The following is a 16,089-nucleotide window of genomic DNA, read 5'->3' as shown; positions in this document are numbered from 1 at the left end:
GGAGGAACGGCATAGGAAGAGGAGGAACGGCATAACAAAGTGAGGAATGGCATAGCAGGAAGAGGAACAGTATAACAGCAGGAGGAAGCGCTGTGGACATGAAGGAACAACGCAAGGAATTTCTCCAAAAATTCGTTTCAATTTTATCAGTTGCAAGATTTTCACATTACTTTTACAAGACATCACAGGCCTACATTGAGAGTCTTGGACAAACATTATACAACTTCACTTGTGTCAAATCAGTATTGTATAAGAAATTATTATAATTGTAGTATTTATTGTATATCTGTATCTTTCAAACAACTTTCCAATCTTTGCAGTGACTGAAATATTCTTGAGCACGGCGGAAAACACCAATCAACCAACCAATCAATCAATCAATCCATCAAAATTGGGCCATGTACACGTTATATTGTTTAAGGAGTACTGTATATAAGTTGAACGCATCATTATGGCAAAATCCATATCCACATTGATTAGCGCACCAGAGAAACACAAATTGTGTAATGTTTTTAACAGATCTTCATGAGCTACTGATGAACTGTCACTGTGGACGTGTAAATTTGTACCTCGCACAGTGTTTTTATTTAGCACGTAATAACTCGAAATATGGTTTTGTATACTTCATACCCACTAATTCAAAATTGCATACATGTTACACGCAATAGCTCAAAATTAGATTTCGAGCACTTTTTACCCACTGGCTCAAGATTATGATGGGTCCCAACTTGTCGACTGGATTCTAACCGACAGTACAATATACATGCACATGGTCCTTGATTATTTCATCATTGTATCACATGTACATAATGTTTCAAAGTGATTATAATACAATGCTGGCTGTTACAAGGGCAATCAAAAATACGGGATAAATGATCCCCATTATTCTACTCGGTGTTTTAAAAATACAAATAAAAACACATGAATGGCAAAACTTCCAGTATTAATTATTTATTGAAAAAAAAATAATAAGGCCTAATTAGGTCGTAACTTCAGATATCCAATTACTGAGTTATTAAATGCTGGAACAGTACAGGCTTTCATACATGTTTGCATTAGGCCAGACTATATTATTATATACGAGTGTGAGATGTAAATACGTGATATGGATTACTTTATAACAGGATGCGTTTTATTTGTACTGATCTTCATACACTGCGCATCTACGGGAAATAGCTTACAAAACTAACAACACAAATGCATATGAGTATAAAAACTATAGCTTAAACCTTGAAATTCTGACTTTCGTCACCGTCATCTCCGGACTGCAATTGAAACAAACCAAAATAAATGTTAAAAAAGTTCTCCAAATATATATTTATATATAAAAATGTTTTGTGTAAACCCAGCTAGAATACGTGTATCATATACAGATTGATCTTCCACGCTGTCATAACTATAACTTGCTGCATTCAGTCTGCTGTATACAGCGATCCCCAGAGCCTATACTAAACAGCTAAAACCTACTTTGACATATAGAGGATCGCAAATAAAGAAAATGTATTTATTTGATCGGTGTTTAAAGCGGAATGCACGAGTTTATCACTTGTCCGAAGACGGTGTGTTTTATGGCTGAAGGAAACCAGAAGGCACACAATCCCTTAATGAAAAAGCACAGTTTTCTAATTCTATTTATATTCCACTCCAGTCGCTATGACATATTATACAGATTGTGATAAAGTTACAAATGTATTAGGTAAATACCATGATTATATGGTTTTGAATTCCAGTTCCCTGTGCATGGTTAGAAACAAACATTACAACTGGAATAATACACGCACAGCATATATGGTAAACCTGTGCAGATGAGATTCATTTAATAAAGGCTCACCACAGAGGGCCAGGAAATACACGATTAAATAAATCCAGGTGCAATTTTTGCGTTATTCGAGGTCAAGGTACAATGTCTGAAAAGCAGATGTTCAACTCAAACCGTGCTCTTTGATCCAAGCTGAGATTATACAGACAAATGCACAGAGAACATTTTGCTTGAGGATGGCGGAGAAAGCCATCATAGCTTAGTGACGATTACCTCTTCGTCTGATTCATTCAGCCGAACAGCCTGGACAGCGTCATAGACGTCCAGGAAAACATGATCCTTGGGAACGGCGTCAAAGAAAGACCCTCCCTCAAGGGCCCGCATCATCCTGAGAGAACACCCGTAGAGGAACACTGTGACGTCAGCAGTCTTCATCTCGGTGATCACCTGACGCAACATCTTTATACCAGCGATGTCAATGTAGCTAAATGGTTGGCAGTCAATGACCACGTGGTGTATGCCGTCAGAAGCTAGTTGCGCCGCATTAGCTTTACCATTGTTGCTGTTTTCATTTTTCGCGTTCCCTTCACTTGAGCTGGATTCGCAGGAAGTTAGACTCAACTTCTCCGCTTTCGCCCTTGCTTTCATGAATTTCTTGGGATTTATTGTGGCCTTGTACAGGCGGGATCTAAATATCTCTGCGGTAGCATAGTACAGAGACGCCTCAAATCTGAACACCCTCACACCTGGCACGCTGTTGATGCCTTTCTTCTCCGCCGAGGCGTAGACATCCTCTTCCGCAGCTTTTCCCAGCAGATAGCCTTTGGCAAACTGGCTCTGTATAAGCACTGTGAAGGCGGACAGTCCCACTCCTACAACCAGACCGATGTCAATATCGATGAGGACAACTGCCAAGAAGGTTCCAAGCCACGAAACCAGGTCGAAAATATTTACTTTCCAATAAAGTTTTAAATCAAAAACTTGCATGAAAAGTCCTTTCATAGCAACAACGATCATGGCGGCGAGCAGTGAAACTGGAAGTGATTGAAAGAGAGGCCCAATGGCCATGATGACGAGGAACAGGAGAGCTGCCGTGAAGACACCACACAGTGTTGTTCTGGCGCCCATAGAGCTCTGTAGCATCGTTCTGGGTGGAGCCACGCACGACGGGAAACACAAGAGAAAGCTACTGATAACATTAGTCAGACCGTAAGCGATCAACTCCTGATTGTCGTCAATCTCATAAGAGTGTTTCTTGGCCATTAATTTAGCCATTGCGATCGTCATGGCAAATATGAGAATGGCAATAACAAAGGAATCTACAGCAAAATTGCCAACCTCGTCCAAAGGAGGTACCGCTGGTGTAGGAATACCAGGAGGAATCTGGCCGACTATGGTAACGCCAAAGACTTCGCTGAGTCTACCAAAATGAGAGATAATAGTTCCAATAATGACAACGATTAGATCTATTGGCACGGGCATTTTCATCTTTGATTTGAAGCGCTCGTTGATGCACTCTTTTACCAGCACTAGTACAATTATGGATATAACAGCTATAAGGAGATCAGCAACGTTTGTCTTCGTTATGTCGCGGAAGATAGCAATATATGTACGCACAATCTTGCCAGCTCCTTGAATACTTCCCACACCAAACGCCAGCATTTTGGGCACCTGGCTGGTGGTGATGTGGACTGCAGCACCAGTCGTGAAGCCGCTTATGAAGGAATCCGATAGGTAAAGGGTGACAAAACCAAGGCGCAAAATACCCATGCCAAAAAGAATAACTCCGGCAAGGAAAGCTGTAGCCGCTGTGATGCTTACCCTATACTCCAGACCTGCGGCTTCCATCAGGCTATCTATGTCTGCGGTGTCATTTGATAGAGTGGAATTAAAACCGGCTAGGTCGAACTGGAAAGTTTCCATTTGTCGTGATGTTATTGCTGCCACCAGAAGACAAATTACGGCGTTTGTTCCAAAGGAAACGTGAGTGCTTGTCCCAAAAATCATGTAAAAGAGCACTGGCCAGAAGGATGTGTACAGACCGTAGATGGGTTTGAGGGAAGCCAGGATTCCGAAGCCCATGCCCTGGGGAATGTGCATGATGGCTACAGTCAGTCCGGCCAGAATATCTCCCACAATGTACTCCCTCAGCCTGTACTTCCTGACCACGCCAATGATAGGCAAGATTGTGGTAAAAAACTTCCACAGCCTGGTCTTAGAACAGTAACACTGAGCTCGGATCCTGTCCGGGACAGTCATCTGCTGTTTGATTTCGTCCGGGTAAAGCTTGTCAAAATCTTCCTGCTGGTAGACCCGTCGTGAGATCACCAGTTGCTTTTTAACCATGATGACAGCCCTTATGTATTGTTCTTCGTGTTCAGGAGTTCTGTAAAAGAAATATTCCACAAATATGTTAATAATGTAATATTCTGTAATGTTTTGCAGCAGACGTTCGTTTTATCCTGACGGTTTACTGACCAATCAAATGTTGATACTTTCTTAACTTGGCTCACAGGAAAACACTCAAAATGCCAAACCAAAACTTGCGCTTCATTAAATCTTCAATTTGCTTCTGGAAGCTGACAGCCTTCTCTCCATTCTTTCGGAATAGGAAGGTAGAGCAACGCTTTATCTATACGTATTTGTAACCCCAAGGGCACCTGCTCAGGTTGTACAGGTTCTCATATCAAAACAATGCCGTTTTCTGCAGAACGAGACTTACCAGTGATATTACTTCTTAAAAACACGACAACTACTATTTCCTCAAATAACCACTATATTCCAATGGAATTAACTCGCCTTGCAAAGTGTTTCCTCACTTATTGTTAAAAAGGCACTATTGAATGAAGAAAAATGCTCGTTTTTACCTGTTTGCTTCAACTATCCTCCTGTTCTACATGTGATAATTGAGCTTCACACGTCACTTCTAGGTCAGTAACGGCTTTTTAGTTCAATACAAACTGTGTTTAGGGACCCCAGATGTCCTCATATCTCCCATTAGAATTCAAAAGAGTGAACCATGAATATACTGTCAAGCCCCAGATATAACCCCGTCTACAGGTTGTATTTTAATACTGTTTATCACATGTGAGTGCAACGAAATAGCAAGATCTGAATTTCTATTTTGAATGACACTGAAAATAGGGTCGAGAGAGATTGATATCAACTTGTACTGGGGACAGGTCCAAAGGAGAAAGGACACACTGCCTCAATTGATTTCAATGGTTCACTGGGCACCAAATGTCTCCGAATATGTTCACCCACAATAAGAAAACCAAATGCCGAAATGACATCTTTTATTTAATGAACGTACTGGAATTTTAAAGACCAGACAGACACATCCTTTGACCCTACTACTGGCCAGTTAGGAAATTTACAAATGAATGTGTCACGCTGTTCACATAAAGTGCATTTTGCCATATAGCTCTCTCGGAAAAGCTTACAAATGTAAAATGTGCGTGTGCGTTTTTCACCTTAGTGAAACAGGTCTACATTGCTGAAAATTGCCAAAGATAAGAGTAGATGATGCAGTAGATTTAAGCACATGAAAAACTAATTAATCATATTCAACCGTTCCAGTATGTACCATGACTCTGCAAATAATATGAATATGAAACTGAGTGCACCAGCACTCGGCGAAAACAGAATAGCCAGCCAAACTCCTATGTCGACATCATCATCAAATTTATCACGTGTGCACATCTATACAACAATAGAACTACTTGTGATTGTGATGTTGTGATTACTGAGCATGGCGGCTAACCAGTGGTGTTTGAATATCTGCTTGACCCCAATTACACTGAAAATATTGTGCTAGTGGTCATGGTTAACACTATTCCACCAAGGTTGATGTCCGGGTTCATTCATCAGTCAGCCGCTTTACTTAAAGTCGGTCAGACTTTCCACGTCAATACAGACGTGTGCAAAGATTCTCTGCCCACACAGACGTATGCATAGATTCTCTGCCCACACAGAAGTGTGCATAGATTTCCTACCCACACAGAAGTGGGCATAGATTCTCTGCCCTCACAGAAGTGTGCATAGATTCCCTGCCCACACAGAAGTGTGCATAGATTCTCTGCCCACACAGAAGTGTACAAAGATTCTCTGCCCACACAAAAGACTGCATAGATTCCCTGCCCACACAGAAGTGTGCATAGATTTCCTGCCCACACAGTAGTGTGCATAGATTTCCTGCCCACACAAAATGTGCATAGATTCCCTGCCCGCACAACAGTGTGCATAGATTCTCTTCTCACACAGTAGTGAGCATAGATTCCCTGCCCACACAAAGTGTGCATAGATTCCCTGCCCACACAGAAGTGTGCATAGATTCTCTGCCCACACAGAAGTGTACAAAGATTCTCTGCCCACACAAAAGACTGCATAGATTCCCTGCCCACACAGAAGTGTGCATAGATTTCCTGCCCACACAGTAGTGTGCATAGATTTCCTGCCCACACAAAATGTGCATAGATTCCCTGCCCGCACAACAGTGTGCATAGATTCTCTTCTCACACAGTAGTGAGCATAGATTCCCTGCCCACACAAAGTGTGCATAGATTCCCTGCCCACACAGAAGTGTGCATAGATTCTCTGCCCACACAGAAGTGTACAAAGATTCTCTGCCCACACAAAAGACTGCATAGATTTCCTGCCCGCACAGTAGTGTGCATAGATTCCCTGCCCGCACAACAGTGTGCATAGATTCTCTTCTCACACAGTAGTGAGCATAGATTCTCTGCCCTCACAAAAGTGTGCATAGATTTCCTGCCCGCACAGAAGTGTGAATAGATTCTCTGCCCACACAGAATTGTACATAGATTCCCTGTCCACACAAAAGTGTGCATAAATTCTCTGCCCACACAGTAGTGTACATAGATTCCCTATCCATAAAGTAGTGTGCATAGATTTCCTGCCTACACAGAAACTTGAATATAAAGCGTCCCAATCCATACAGTTGCGTTTGTAGCTTTCCGGACATGTAGAGGCGTTCGTACAAAGGCCCATGCATAGGGTGCATAGTTCCCCGTCCATAAAGCTTGATTAGCTTCCCACCCAAGGAGAAGCATGCATATATAGGTTCCCACCCATAGAAAAGCGTGCATATATAGCCACCCATAGAGAAGCGTGCATATATAGCTTTCCACTCGTACGAAAGCATGCATATCTTCCCGCACATACCGTGCAGTTCAACGTCCATTTATGAGCTTGCGTGCAGCATACAGACGCGCGTATAGTTCCCCCGCCCATAGCTCTCCGACCATACGGAAGCATGCATAGCTTCCCCGCCCATCCAGGTGCGTGGAAAGCTTCCCTGGTCATGCAGAAACGTGCGTAGTTTCCCGCCCATACACGAGCTTGCATAGCTTCTCATCCATACCGAAGCGTGCGTATATGGCTTTCCCACGAACACAGAAGCGTACGTAGTTTTCCGCCTATTCACGATCTTGCATAGCTCCACAGAAGTGTGCATGTAGAGCTTCCCCGCTCATGCACAAGCGTGCATAGCTTCCCCGCTCATGCACAAGCGTGCATAGCTTCTCCGCTCACACAGAAGCGTTTCCCCGCCCATTCAGACGACATTTTACCGGCCGTGTGTGTTCCGTTCTCATGTCTAATCCGGATCAGGTTTAAGATAAGAAGAGGTCAGTCGTTATCTGTATGGTGCTGACCTCTATACTCAGGGTCAGCGGGAATGTCCACGAGGCACCGTATTAGGCATGATGACATAAACAATACTAGATTTCTTGATCAGTGATTGATATCACCATGATGCGTGCTGTTGCTTCTCTCGGAGATTTGTTCTCCACGGAAATTAAACCCTGTTCGCAAATACATGGGAGACAATCAAATGTGTCGGTTCTCTGATACAACAATTAATGCCAACCTCTACGTTTCCGATTGGGAACTTCTCTCCGCGGTAAAAGTATTTCACTGTGGCTGTAATATTTTCATTGTATTTTATATACGCATTCCTTTGTTGTCTCCGCATTACCATTCTTTTTTTCTTGCGTCAGTCTAACGTTTTACAATAATTTTATCTCTAAACAAGACACAGACGACCACGGAATGATGTAAATATCCAATATACGGAGTACATATATAAACCACCTATGTATAATTTTAAAATAATGATTCATCCAGTTAAAGCTGGATTAATACCCCACTGGTCTAAGACTAAGTGGCAATACTTAAGATAGAACTGGGATGTGGCTGGGGTGTGACTTGAGTATAATGAGGGTCAGAACTGAAAATGAAATATTTCAACATGCTAGCAGCAATCACTACGTATAAGCTTACTCTGTGTTGTTCGTTTCACAGTTTCCGTGCCGTCTTGCACGAAGAAGAGCTATGCATAGAATAAACCTAAACCAGTTATATCTGACACATGGGCGTGATTTACTGAATTGGGACTAAACATATGCGGGCCTAAGTTGCAAATTGTTATGGGCAAATTGTTTACGTATTACTTGCGCATATAATGTGAGAGGACTGTGGTCAAGTCTGCGTTGGACCCAACTTACCATCGCGCGGAATTTGACTGGAAGATACTAAAAACATATAGACAATCAATGAGGAATCACTACTTGTTTACATCTCTTGCATGCACTGAATAAAATGCCTGTATATATTTTATTGATGTTTGTATCTTTACAGCAATTTGGCTGCGAAAAAAAAGCATAAAATGATATTGCAGTTTTACCACATTGCAACGTAACTATACGGTATATTTGGCATAGATCTACAGTAGAAGAGAGCTGTTTACACGCAAATGCACTGTATGCCGAACAGTGAACTTCCCTGTAAATACACTGCTTCTTATTGCAGTACACCCCAGGTAACCTGACCACTTTGGATTACATCATTGTCAGAGTCAACTGATTAATTAACGAAGATTTTTCTACTAAACAATGATTTAAAATTTTGTACGTGGCTTATGTATTGACGTATGTATAGAAACGTATATCAATGCGATGCCCACGGTGTTAGAGTTTGGCCTGTCGTCCCAAACACGCCCATGGAAAAAAACACCACTGCATGTACATACTGCTGTCTGTAACGGTTTTCCTCTTAGTAAAAACTATTAGTTATTAAGCTTTTCAAAAGGATGTATAACATGATACGAGAATTATTTTCGACCTTTGTCAAACAAATCAGTCGGAGATGTTGAGCAAAAACAGCTTTTATATATTAAAACATAGTAGGTCGATTGGTAACTGTTTTTCAGTGCAGACAGTTGTTGAAACGCTTTGGATTTAAAGTTAACTGTATGGATGAAATAAATACGTGGACGGTCCCTTGCATGCGTTTCCTCTGGGCTCTCACAAAGTGATATTCCAGGTGCACGGGTAAATGGCTATCTCGCACTAATATACAACGATCAGGTGCGCCTACTCTACTGCAGTTATCTCTGTATGCTGTAAGATGTTTGCTTGTTTGTAAATATGTAAACAGTAGGACGATAGGGCCTGTTACATAATGGAGTAACTCAGTAACTCAGCAACGCTATGATGGTGGAGAAACATTCAAAATTGTGCCTGATTTACACTAAGGAACATTAACCGCTGTTCACACCACGCCACGTTTAACCTTCCCTACTGTTAAACAAGGGGAATCGAATGTTCCTCCAGGCTAAAAAACATGTCCATGGACTGGCACTAACCAAAACGATCCCAAAAGAAAAACACACAAACTTATGAAAAGCACATGTTATGGAATAGACTAGGAAATGCGATTACCTTTCATGAACTATAATGCTGGGCCTGTTTTAGTTGGGCGACACTCGAAGTGGGATAGATAATTACAAAGAGACGACAAAGATGACGTCGATTTACCCAAGGCAGTTCATGTACGCAATGCTGTTCTCGGTTTAACAAAACAAGGAGTGCTTGACGCTGGATGGGATGTCTGAAATTGTCAATAGAACATGGTATCTACGGGACCTATAAGCCTGTACCATGCGTGAGTAGCCGGGGCGGGGATGGGGTAGGTAGGGTGGGTAGGTAGGCTGTTGTTACTTCCAGTCTTATGTAATACAAAATGGAGAACCGATAAGCGTGATCAGGCAGTAGCAGATCATGGATTGTTCGTGTAAACCCTATCATGTATTTTTATACTCGTGATTGGAAAGAAAGATTGCAGTTAAAGAGAGAACAGTTGTCTGACCCTAAAACAGAAATTGCAAGAATTATGTCATTGTTGTTGATTGCTTCCTGTATCATAGTAAAGGCTCCTCGTGGTATAAATATGCACACCACAGTATTATAACGGAAGCTTTAAATGTTCAACCTCAGTGAAAATACCGGAATAGCTTCAATCTGCATGAAAGAAATCCTAAAATTCAACAAAATCGTACTTTTATCAAGTTTTGGACATATGCGTTCAAAATTTTCCACCAAAATCTGGTGACTGTTTTTTTTTCCCTCGATCTTTTCCGTCACCTAGATATAAATGAAATTACATGAGAGATAAGTTCACGAGCCTCCCACTTACCTTAACGTTTATGTTGCCCCGCGCACTACAGGCTAGTACCCTTTTACTGTAACAGTGTTTAATGACTGTATTGTCTAATACAATCCGACAGTACCCACGCGCGTGATGACAACGACTGGGTGGGCTTATCACGTGAGTGACAGACATCTAGTTTTCCTTAAACGATACAAGGTCCCGCCCCTTGATCCTATCGAGTCCTGAAGGGTGGAAAGTACACAATATACTGTTTCTAAACAATTGGTACCTAACTCCTTCATATACAATATATCTATGTGAGCCCTTAGGCCAAATGCCGCAGAGAGATAAAAATCTATAGCCTGTTTCTTTTGACTTTTTAATTAAAAAACAGTACTCTGAAATTTAGAAGACAATTTCATAACATCAACTCTAAAACCATACTACCGTGAAATCATAATCTACAAGCGTTAAAATAACATTAATTTGTTAAGATTATATTATACTAAAACGTGTAAACAATTTCAAATATGGCAGTGCTGGAAACAGGGTTTACAGTAAATTCGATGGCAGTTTAGGTAACTAGTGTCGCCATCCATCAAAACATTTGACTCCGCCCAATATCCAGTATGCCACTATCACAGTATGCCCGAATATTATGACACCTGAGGCAATTCGCTCATGGTGTTGTAAAAAATCAAGCTTTCGGAATTTAAAATTAGGAATAAAAATAGCACTCTTGACTGCTATTTTATCAAATCATGTGTAAAGCTTGTGGTGTTACGTGTTACTAACAAAAGGCAATTTCGATAGTGAATGCGACTCATTTTACCGACAGCTGAATATAGGCGATAAACGAAAGAAAATATAGGGGGCCAGATCAACGGACTGACCACAGCGAGGCAGACAACAACAGGTGGAAATGTTCACACGTGGCGAACGGTTTAAATAGGGTCATTCATTTACAGTTTGGGAATTCAACCGTGTGACTTCAACACTGTAAGATTTCACCACTTCCATACTGTAGCCATGAGAATTAACGAACGAATATGTTCTTTTGTGTGGTCTTGTATGACCACAATTAAGTTGGTGGTCTTGAATGACCAGTTGACCACAGTTAAGTTCGGTTGTGACCATGTGCCTTCCATCCACATACGAAGTACTTTATATCTGAGTGTTATTTAGCGCCATTCTTAATAATATTTTCACTTACACGATCGGAGTTAGTTTTATACGTGCAGAAAACCAGAGTGCTTGAGATAAACCACCGGCACTGGGCAAGTCACAGGCGTGAGGTGAACAGATAAGCACAACATATTGTGGAGAACAAGTGGTTTTCAGGGATTAGTGGGCGTAAATGGTTACTATCGTGGTCAATCTCTTATAGTTAACAAGGCCCCACCAACATTAAGAGTGGAGGAGTCTGCAAACTCTCTGTCCAAGGTAAGATTTGAACCCGTTCCTCCTGTTTAATATGAAGTTTATCACACAGTGATTTAGCCTTGTGTCACAAGTAAGGTGAAATACTTCAGACGTCCCGGTTATCTCCACCCATAAAACTGACTGTTATCGTATAAGTGAAAATTACTGAGTTAAAGAACAGTCAAACTACAAAATACTACATTATAGAGAGCACAAGTATCGCAGCGACGGCAATGTGATAGTTGACGAATGGTCACATTGCGTAGTGACGGCAATGTCATAGTTTACAAATGGTCACATTGCGCAGCGACTGCAATGTGATAGTTGACAAATGGTAACATTTTGCAGCGACGACAATGTGATAGTTAACAAATGGTCACATTGCGCAGCGACGTCAATGTGAAAGTTGACAAATGGTCATATGTAGCTGGCGAAATCCGGCATTCCTCAGTTTACTCCAACTCCAACAGAACTGGGTAAACAACAAAGTGCAGTTAATTAAAATATGTTAGACGTCATTGGTCTAGTGTTATTAAAATGTTGTCTTTACATTTAATTTTTAAAAAATCACATGAAAACAATGCAAACGAATCAGGCTTCTGGGACTCGTAGTCAACCAGCAGATCATTTGTATGTAGGAACACGATATAACAAACTACAACAAAGATAGCAAAACAAGAGAAATCCGACCTCTTTTCATGTTATACACAGCTAGAGGTTTTTTTTATTCTAACTGCTCAACATGCAGAAAGATGAGAATTTTCCATATTTTATGAGGTATGAAATCTGGAGAATAATTTGCTTGAACTGGAGACATAGGAGAAATTTGTGGCATTGGGCGTCAATAGAGATATATTCAGTATCATTACACACAATAGTCGGGGAAGTAACAGACTCTCCCTTACCAGGGATTAACTTCAGCTTGACTCAGGCAGGAAGTACATTTGTTTAAGTTGGAACAGAACTGACGTCAGTGCTCTTTCTGGGCAAGTTTAATGTTTCGCTGGGCTAAAGCCGTAGTGTTTTTTATACGCGATAATAATGTCACAATGACGTGTACGTTTTTTTTTTGTTTTTTGTTTTGTTTTTTTTTTTGAAAAAAAAAAAAAACCTTTTGAATGTATGCTGCTTGGGTTTTTACGTCGTACTTAACAATGTTTCAGTCATATGACGACAAGAAGTTATCAGGTGTGTGTAAAAATACTGTGTCTTCTTGTAACAGGCTCTGTCAACTTTCCTCCCACCATAATGCTGTATAAGTAAGATATTCTTCAGAAATAAATAAATAAATCTTGTCGCGGGAAGAGTTCATGTCGCCAATGCTCCGAATCTTCACCCAGTCACATTATACTCACACTAGGCCAAGCAGTCCCGTTTCCTTGCTCTAACTTTTCTGTTTAACAAGATAGCACTCGTTATTCCATTAGAGCATATTGCATATTGCATATCACATCAGCCAAGAGGAATACTCCTTGAAGCGCATGCCTCGCCCTCTACCTTTCGCTTTACACCACTGCCACCTATAGACAAACTTGAACTTTGGAGTCTGAGAGACGCACATAGGCTTGTTTGGACTTAGCCTTATCACTTGTCCCCTCCTGCGGAACTATTTAATCAGCATTCATCAATAAAATTGTTTCAGGATTTAGTTAGAACCATGTTGTAATACTCTAGATAAAGAGAGTGCTTGCGAATAAAGTATTTTTACAGACAAAGGTTGAGACGGATTGTTTGTGTTTTCTGACATCACTTCCTGCCTCATCATCGTGACCTCAGTGACCTCGGCGTTGTTCAAGATATCTGTACAAAATTTGCTATTGGTGGTAGTGATGTACAGCGAAAGGTAGAGAGCGAGTATGGTTAAAAGATCGTACTTCACCGGTTTTGTGTGACCATTTGCGAACTATGACATGTCGTTAGACAAATTTTCTGTGCGTCACTGTTGTTGGACAGTGTTTCTGTGCGTCACCGTTGTTGGTAAAAGTTTCTGTGCGTCACTGTCGTTAAACACATTTTCTGTGTGTCATTATTGTTATTGTTGTTGGATACGCTTCCTGCGTGTTATAATTGTTGGACACGGTTCCTGGGTATTACTGTTGCCGGACACTGTTCCTGGGTGTTACTGTTGCCGGACACTGTTCCTGGGTGTTACTGTTGCCGGACACTGTTCCTTGGTGTTACTGTTTCTTGACACGGTTTCTTGTTGTTATTGTTGTTGGATATGTTTCCTGGGTGTTTTGCTTGTTGGAGGCGGCTTCTGAGTGTGATTGTTGCAGTTGGACGGGGTTAGACACGGGTTTTGTTGTTGGAAGCGGTTCCTGGGTGTAACTTTTGTTGGTCGCGGTTCCTGTGTGCTCTTTCTTGTTGGATGCGGTTCCTATGTGTTATTGTTGCTGGACACACTTCCTGTGTGTTACTGTTGCTGGACACTGTTCCTGGGTGCTGCTGTTGTTGGATACGATTCCTTGGATGTTATCGTTGTTGGCTGCGGTTCCTGTGTCTTATTGTTATAGTACGCGGTTCTTGTGTGATATCGTTGATGGACATGGCCCTTGTGAGATATTGTTGTTGGACATGGTTCGTGGGTGTTGTTGGACGTGGTTCCTGAGTGGTGGTTTTGGTGGATGCGATCCGTGGGTGTTGTTGTGTTAGACAGATTTGCCGAGTGTTATTGTCATTGGAAGCGGTTCATATGTGTTATTGCTGTTGGATATGGCTCCTGGGTGTTGTAGTTGGACACAGTTTGTTGAATACGATTCAAGGTTGTTGTTGATGTAGGATGCGGTTCCAGTGTCTTATTGTTATTGGACGTGGTTCCTGTGTGTTAGTATTATTGAACGCAGTTCGTGTGTCTTATTGTACAAGGTTCCTGGGTGTCATTGTTCTTTGACACGGTTCGTTACTGTTGTTATACTCGGTCCCTGGATATTATCGATGTTGGACACAGTTCCTGGATATTATCTGTGTTGGACACAGTTCCTGGATATTATCGATGTTCGACACAGTTCCTGGATATTGTCGATGTTGGACACAGTTCTTGGATATTATCGATGTTGGACACAGTTCCTGGATATTATCGATGTTCGACACAGTTCCTGGATATTATCGATGTTGGACACAGTTCCTGGATATTATCGATGTTGGACACAATTCCTGGGTTTTATTGTTATATACATGTGACAACCTTCTCCCTGAATATGTTTTCTCGTTAAATCGTTGAAAACACAATTTTTACACACCATTGACTTTGAACGACTTTTACTTTTATTCGGATTATTTAAGATTCCTGTTAACCTTCCCAAATATATCTTTTATGTGCACTTCTCACGAATCGTTGTTTGTAGAGCATTCCTTCAAAACCATTAGGCCCGGTTGATGTATGTGCAAACGATTTCAAATGTTAAACCATTTGTGTACCGTCTGCAACAGTTCCCAGCGCATGCTCTGATGTATATAGGGCCGATAAATTTCTGTTAATTATACGTTAGTTCTTTCTAAAATTCTCGACCTGTTCCAATTCTCTCACAAATAGGTGACCTCATACATCTTGTCACATGAATACCAGGGTGACACGGTATTGTGATATCTAAAGCCCTCAGTGTTAAAATTGCACGATGACATATCGTCATCACATGGAGGTACTGTAAATGACTTTTTATTCGCGGGTATAACCTTTGGCGGATCTTAGCACAATTTTTGGACAGCTGATAAACGAAAATCAAATTTCAACACAGAAACGTCAAGTAATAAAACAACTCAAGCATTCAAGTAACAATGTTATCATTTAAACTTACTTATACCTGTAAGATGTGATAAAAATTCTATACAGTACGGTAACTTGATCAGACAAATGAAGTTAATCCTCCTAAACTTTTAATCTTTTGAAGGCTGTTGAAGATCTTAATAGGACGAAGTCCTTACCTGCTTTGTGAGCATATATTCGTGTCACTTACTCCGGGAGACGACGAAGGATTAAATGTGATATAAATAAAACCCACTGTTTATTTCTCATGCAGATTTGAGTAAATTTCTCAGAAATGATCATTATGAAAAGGAAGTCTGAAGTGCGGAAACCCCCAAGCGATGTATCGGGCGCGTCGGAAAGGTGATCTAGTACAATCGATAAAAAAAACTGCCTCTCTCATCGAATGTATATCGTATCATGTACAGTATCACGCCCAGTACAAATTATCAATTTGTATGTCCCTAACCGCGGCAATAAATCAACAACAACATCGCAATGTGGCAATACTTAGGCGGAGTTAAGCCTCCTTAAAAGAAAGCAAGATTAACTGGCGATCAAAAGCTGGATTTGTGAAAGCCGGAATACGTTCTTATTAGGTATTTCTAATTAACGTGTTTGAAAAAAGTATTAGAACTGTAGTGGTTTTTAACGAATTTATAACTGTAACGTATGCGACATTAATAAATTTCTTACATGGGTTTTATATTCGATG

The 16,089-nt window shown here is 41.0% G+C and overlaps 1 protein-coding gene across 4 annotated transcripts; it reads right to left on the bottom strand.

The window, feature by feature from the left end:
- Positions 1-861: 861 nt before the first annotated feature.
- On the bottom strand, positions 862-15,587 carry LOC135468232 (prestin-like). 4 transcript variants are annotated; one of them, XM_064746368.1, is made up of 3 exons: positions 15,554-15,587; positions 2,033-4,145; positions 862-1,265 (listed from the first exon to the last, which is right to left on the bottom strand). In XM_064746368.1, exons 2-3 carry the CDS (start codon positions 4,103-4,105, stop codon positions 1,224-1,226), a joined length of 2,115 nt encoding a protein of 704 aa, XP_064602438.1. In that variant the 5' UTR covers positions 4,106-4,145; positions 15,554-15,587; the 3' UTR covers positions 862-1,223. The 4 variants fall into 4 exon arrangements, with proteins under 4 accessions (XP_064602438.1, XP_064602435.1, XP_064602437.1 ...); XM_064746365.1 differs by lacking the exon at positions 15,554-15,587 and adding an exon at positions 10,256-10,344 and having other exon boundaries at positions 863-1,265; XM_064746367.1 differs by lacking the exon at positions 15,554-15,587 and adding an exon at positions 9,502-9,609 and having other exon boundaries at positions 863-1,265.
- Between the last annotated feature and the right edge of the window lie 502 nt (positions 15,588-16,089).

This window comes from Liolophura sinensis, chromosome 6 (genome assembly GCF_032854445.1).
Source record: "Liolophura sinensis isolate JHLJ2023 chromosome 6, CUHK_Ljap_v2, whole genome shotgun sequence".
NCBI classification, from domain to species: Eukaryota; Metazoa; Mollusca; class Polyplacophora; order Chitonida; family Chitonidae; genus Liolophura; species Liolophura sinensis.
This window is presented reverse-complemented; position numbering and strand designations above follow the sequence as displayed.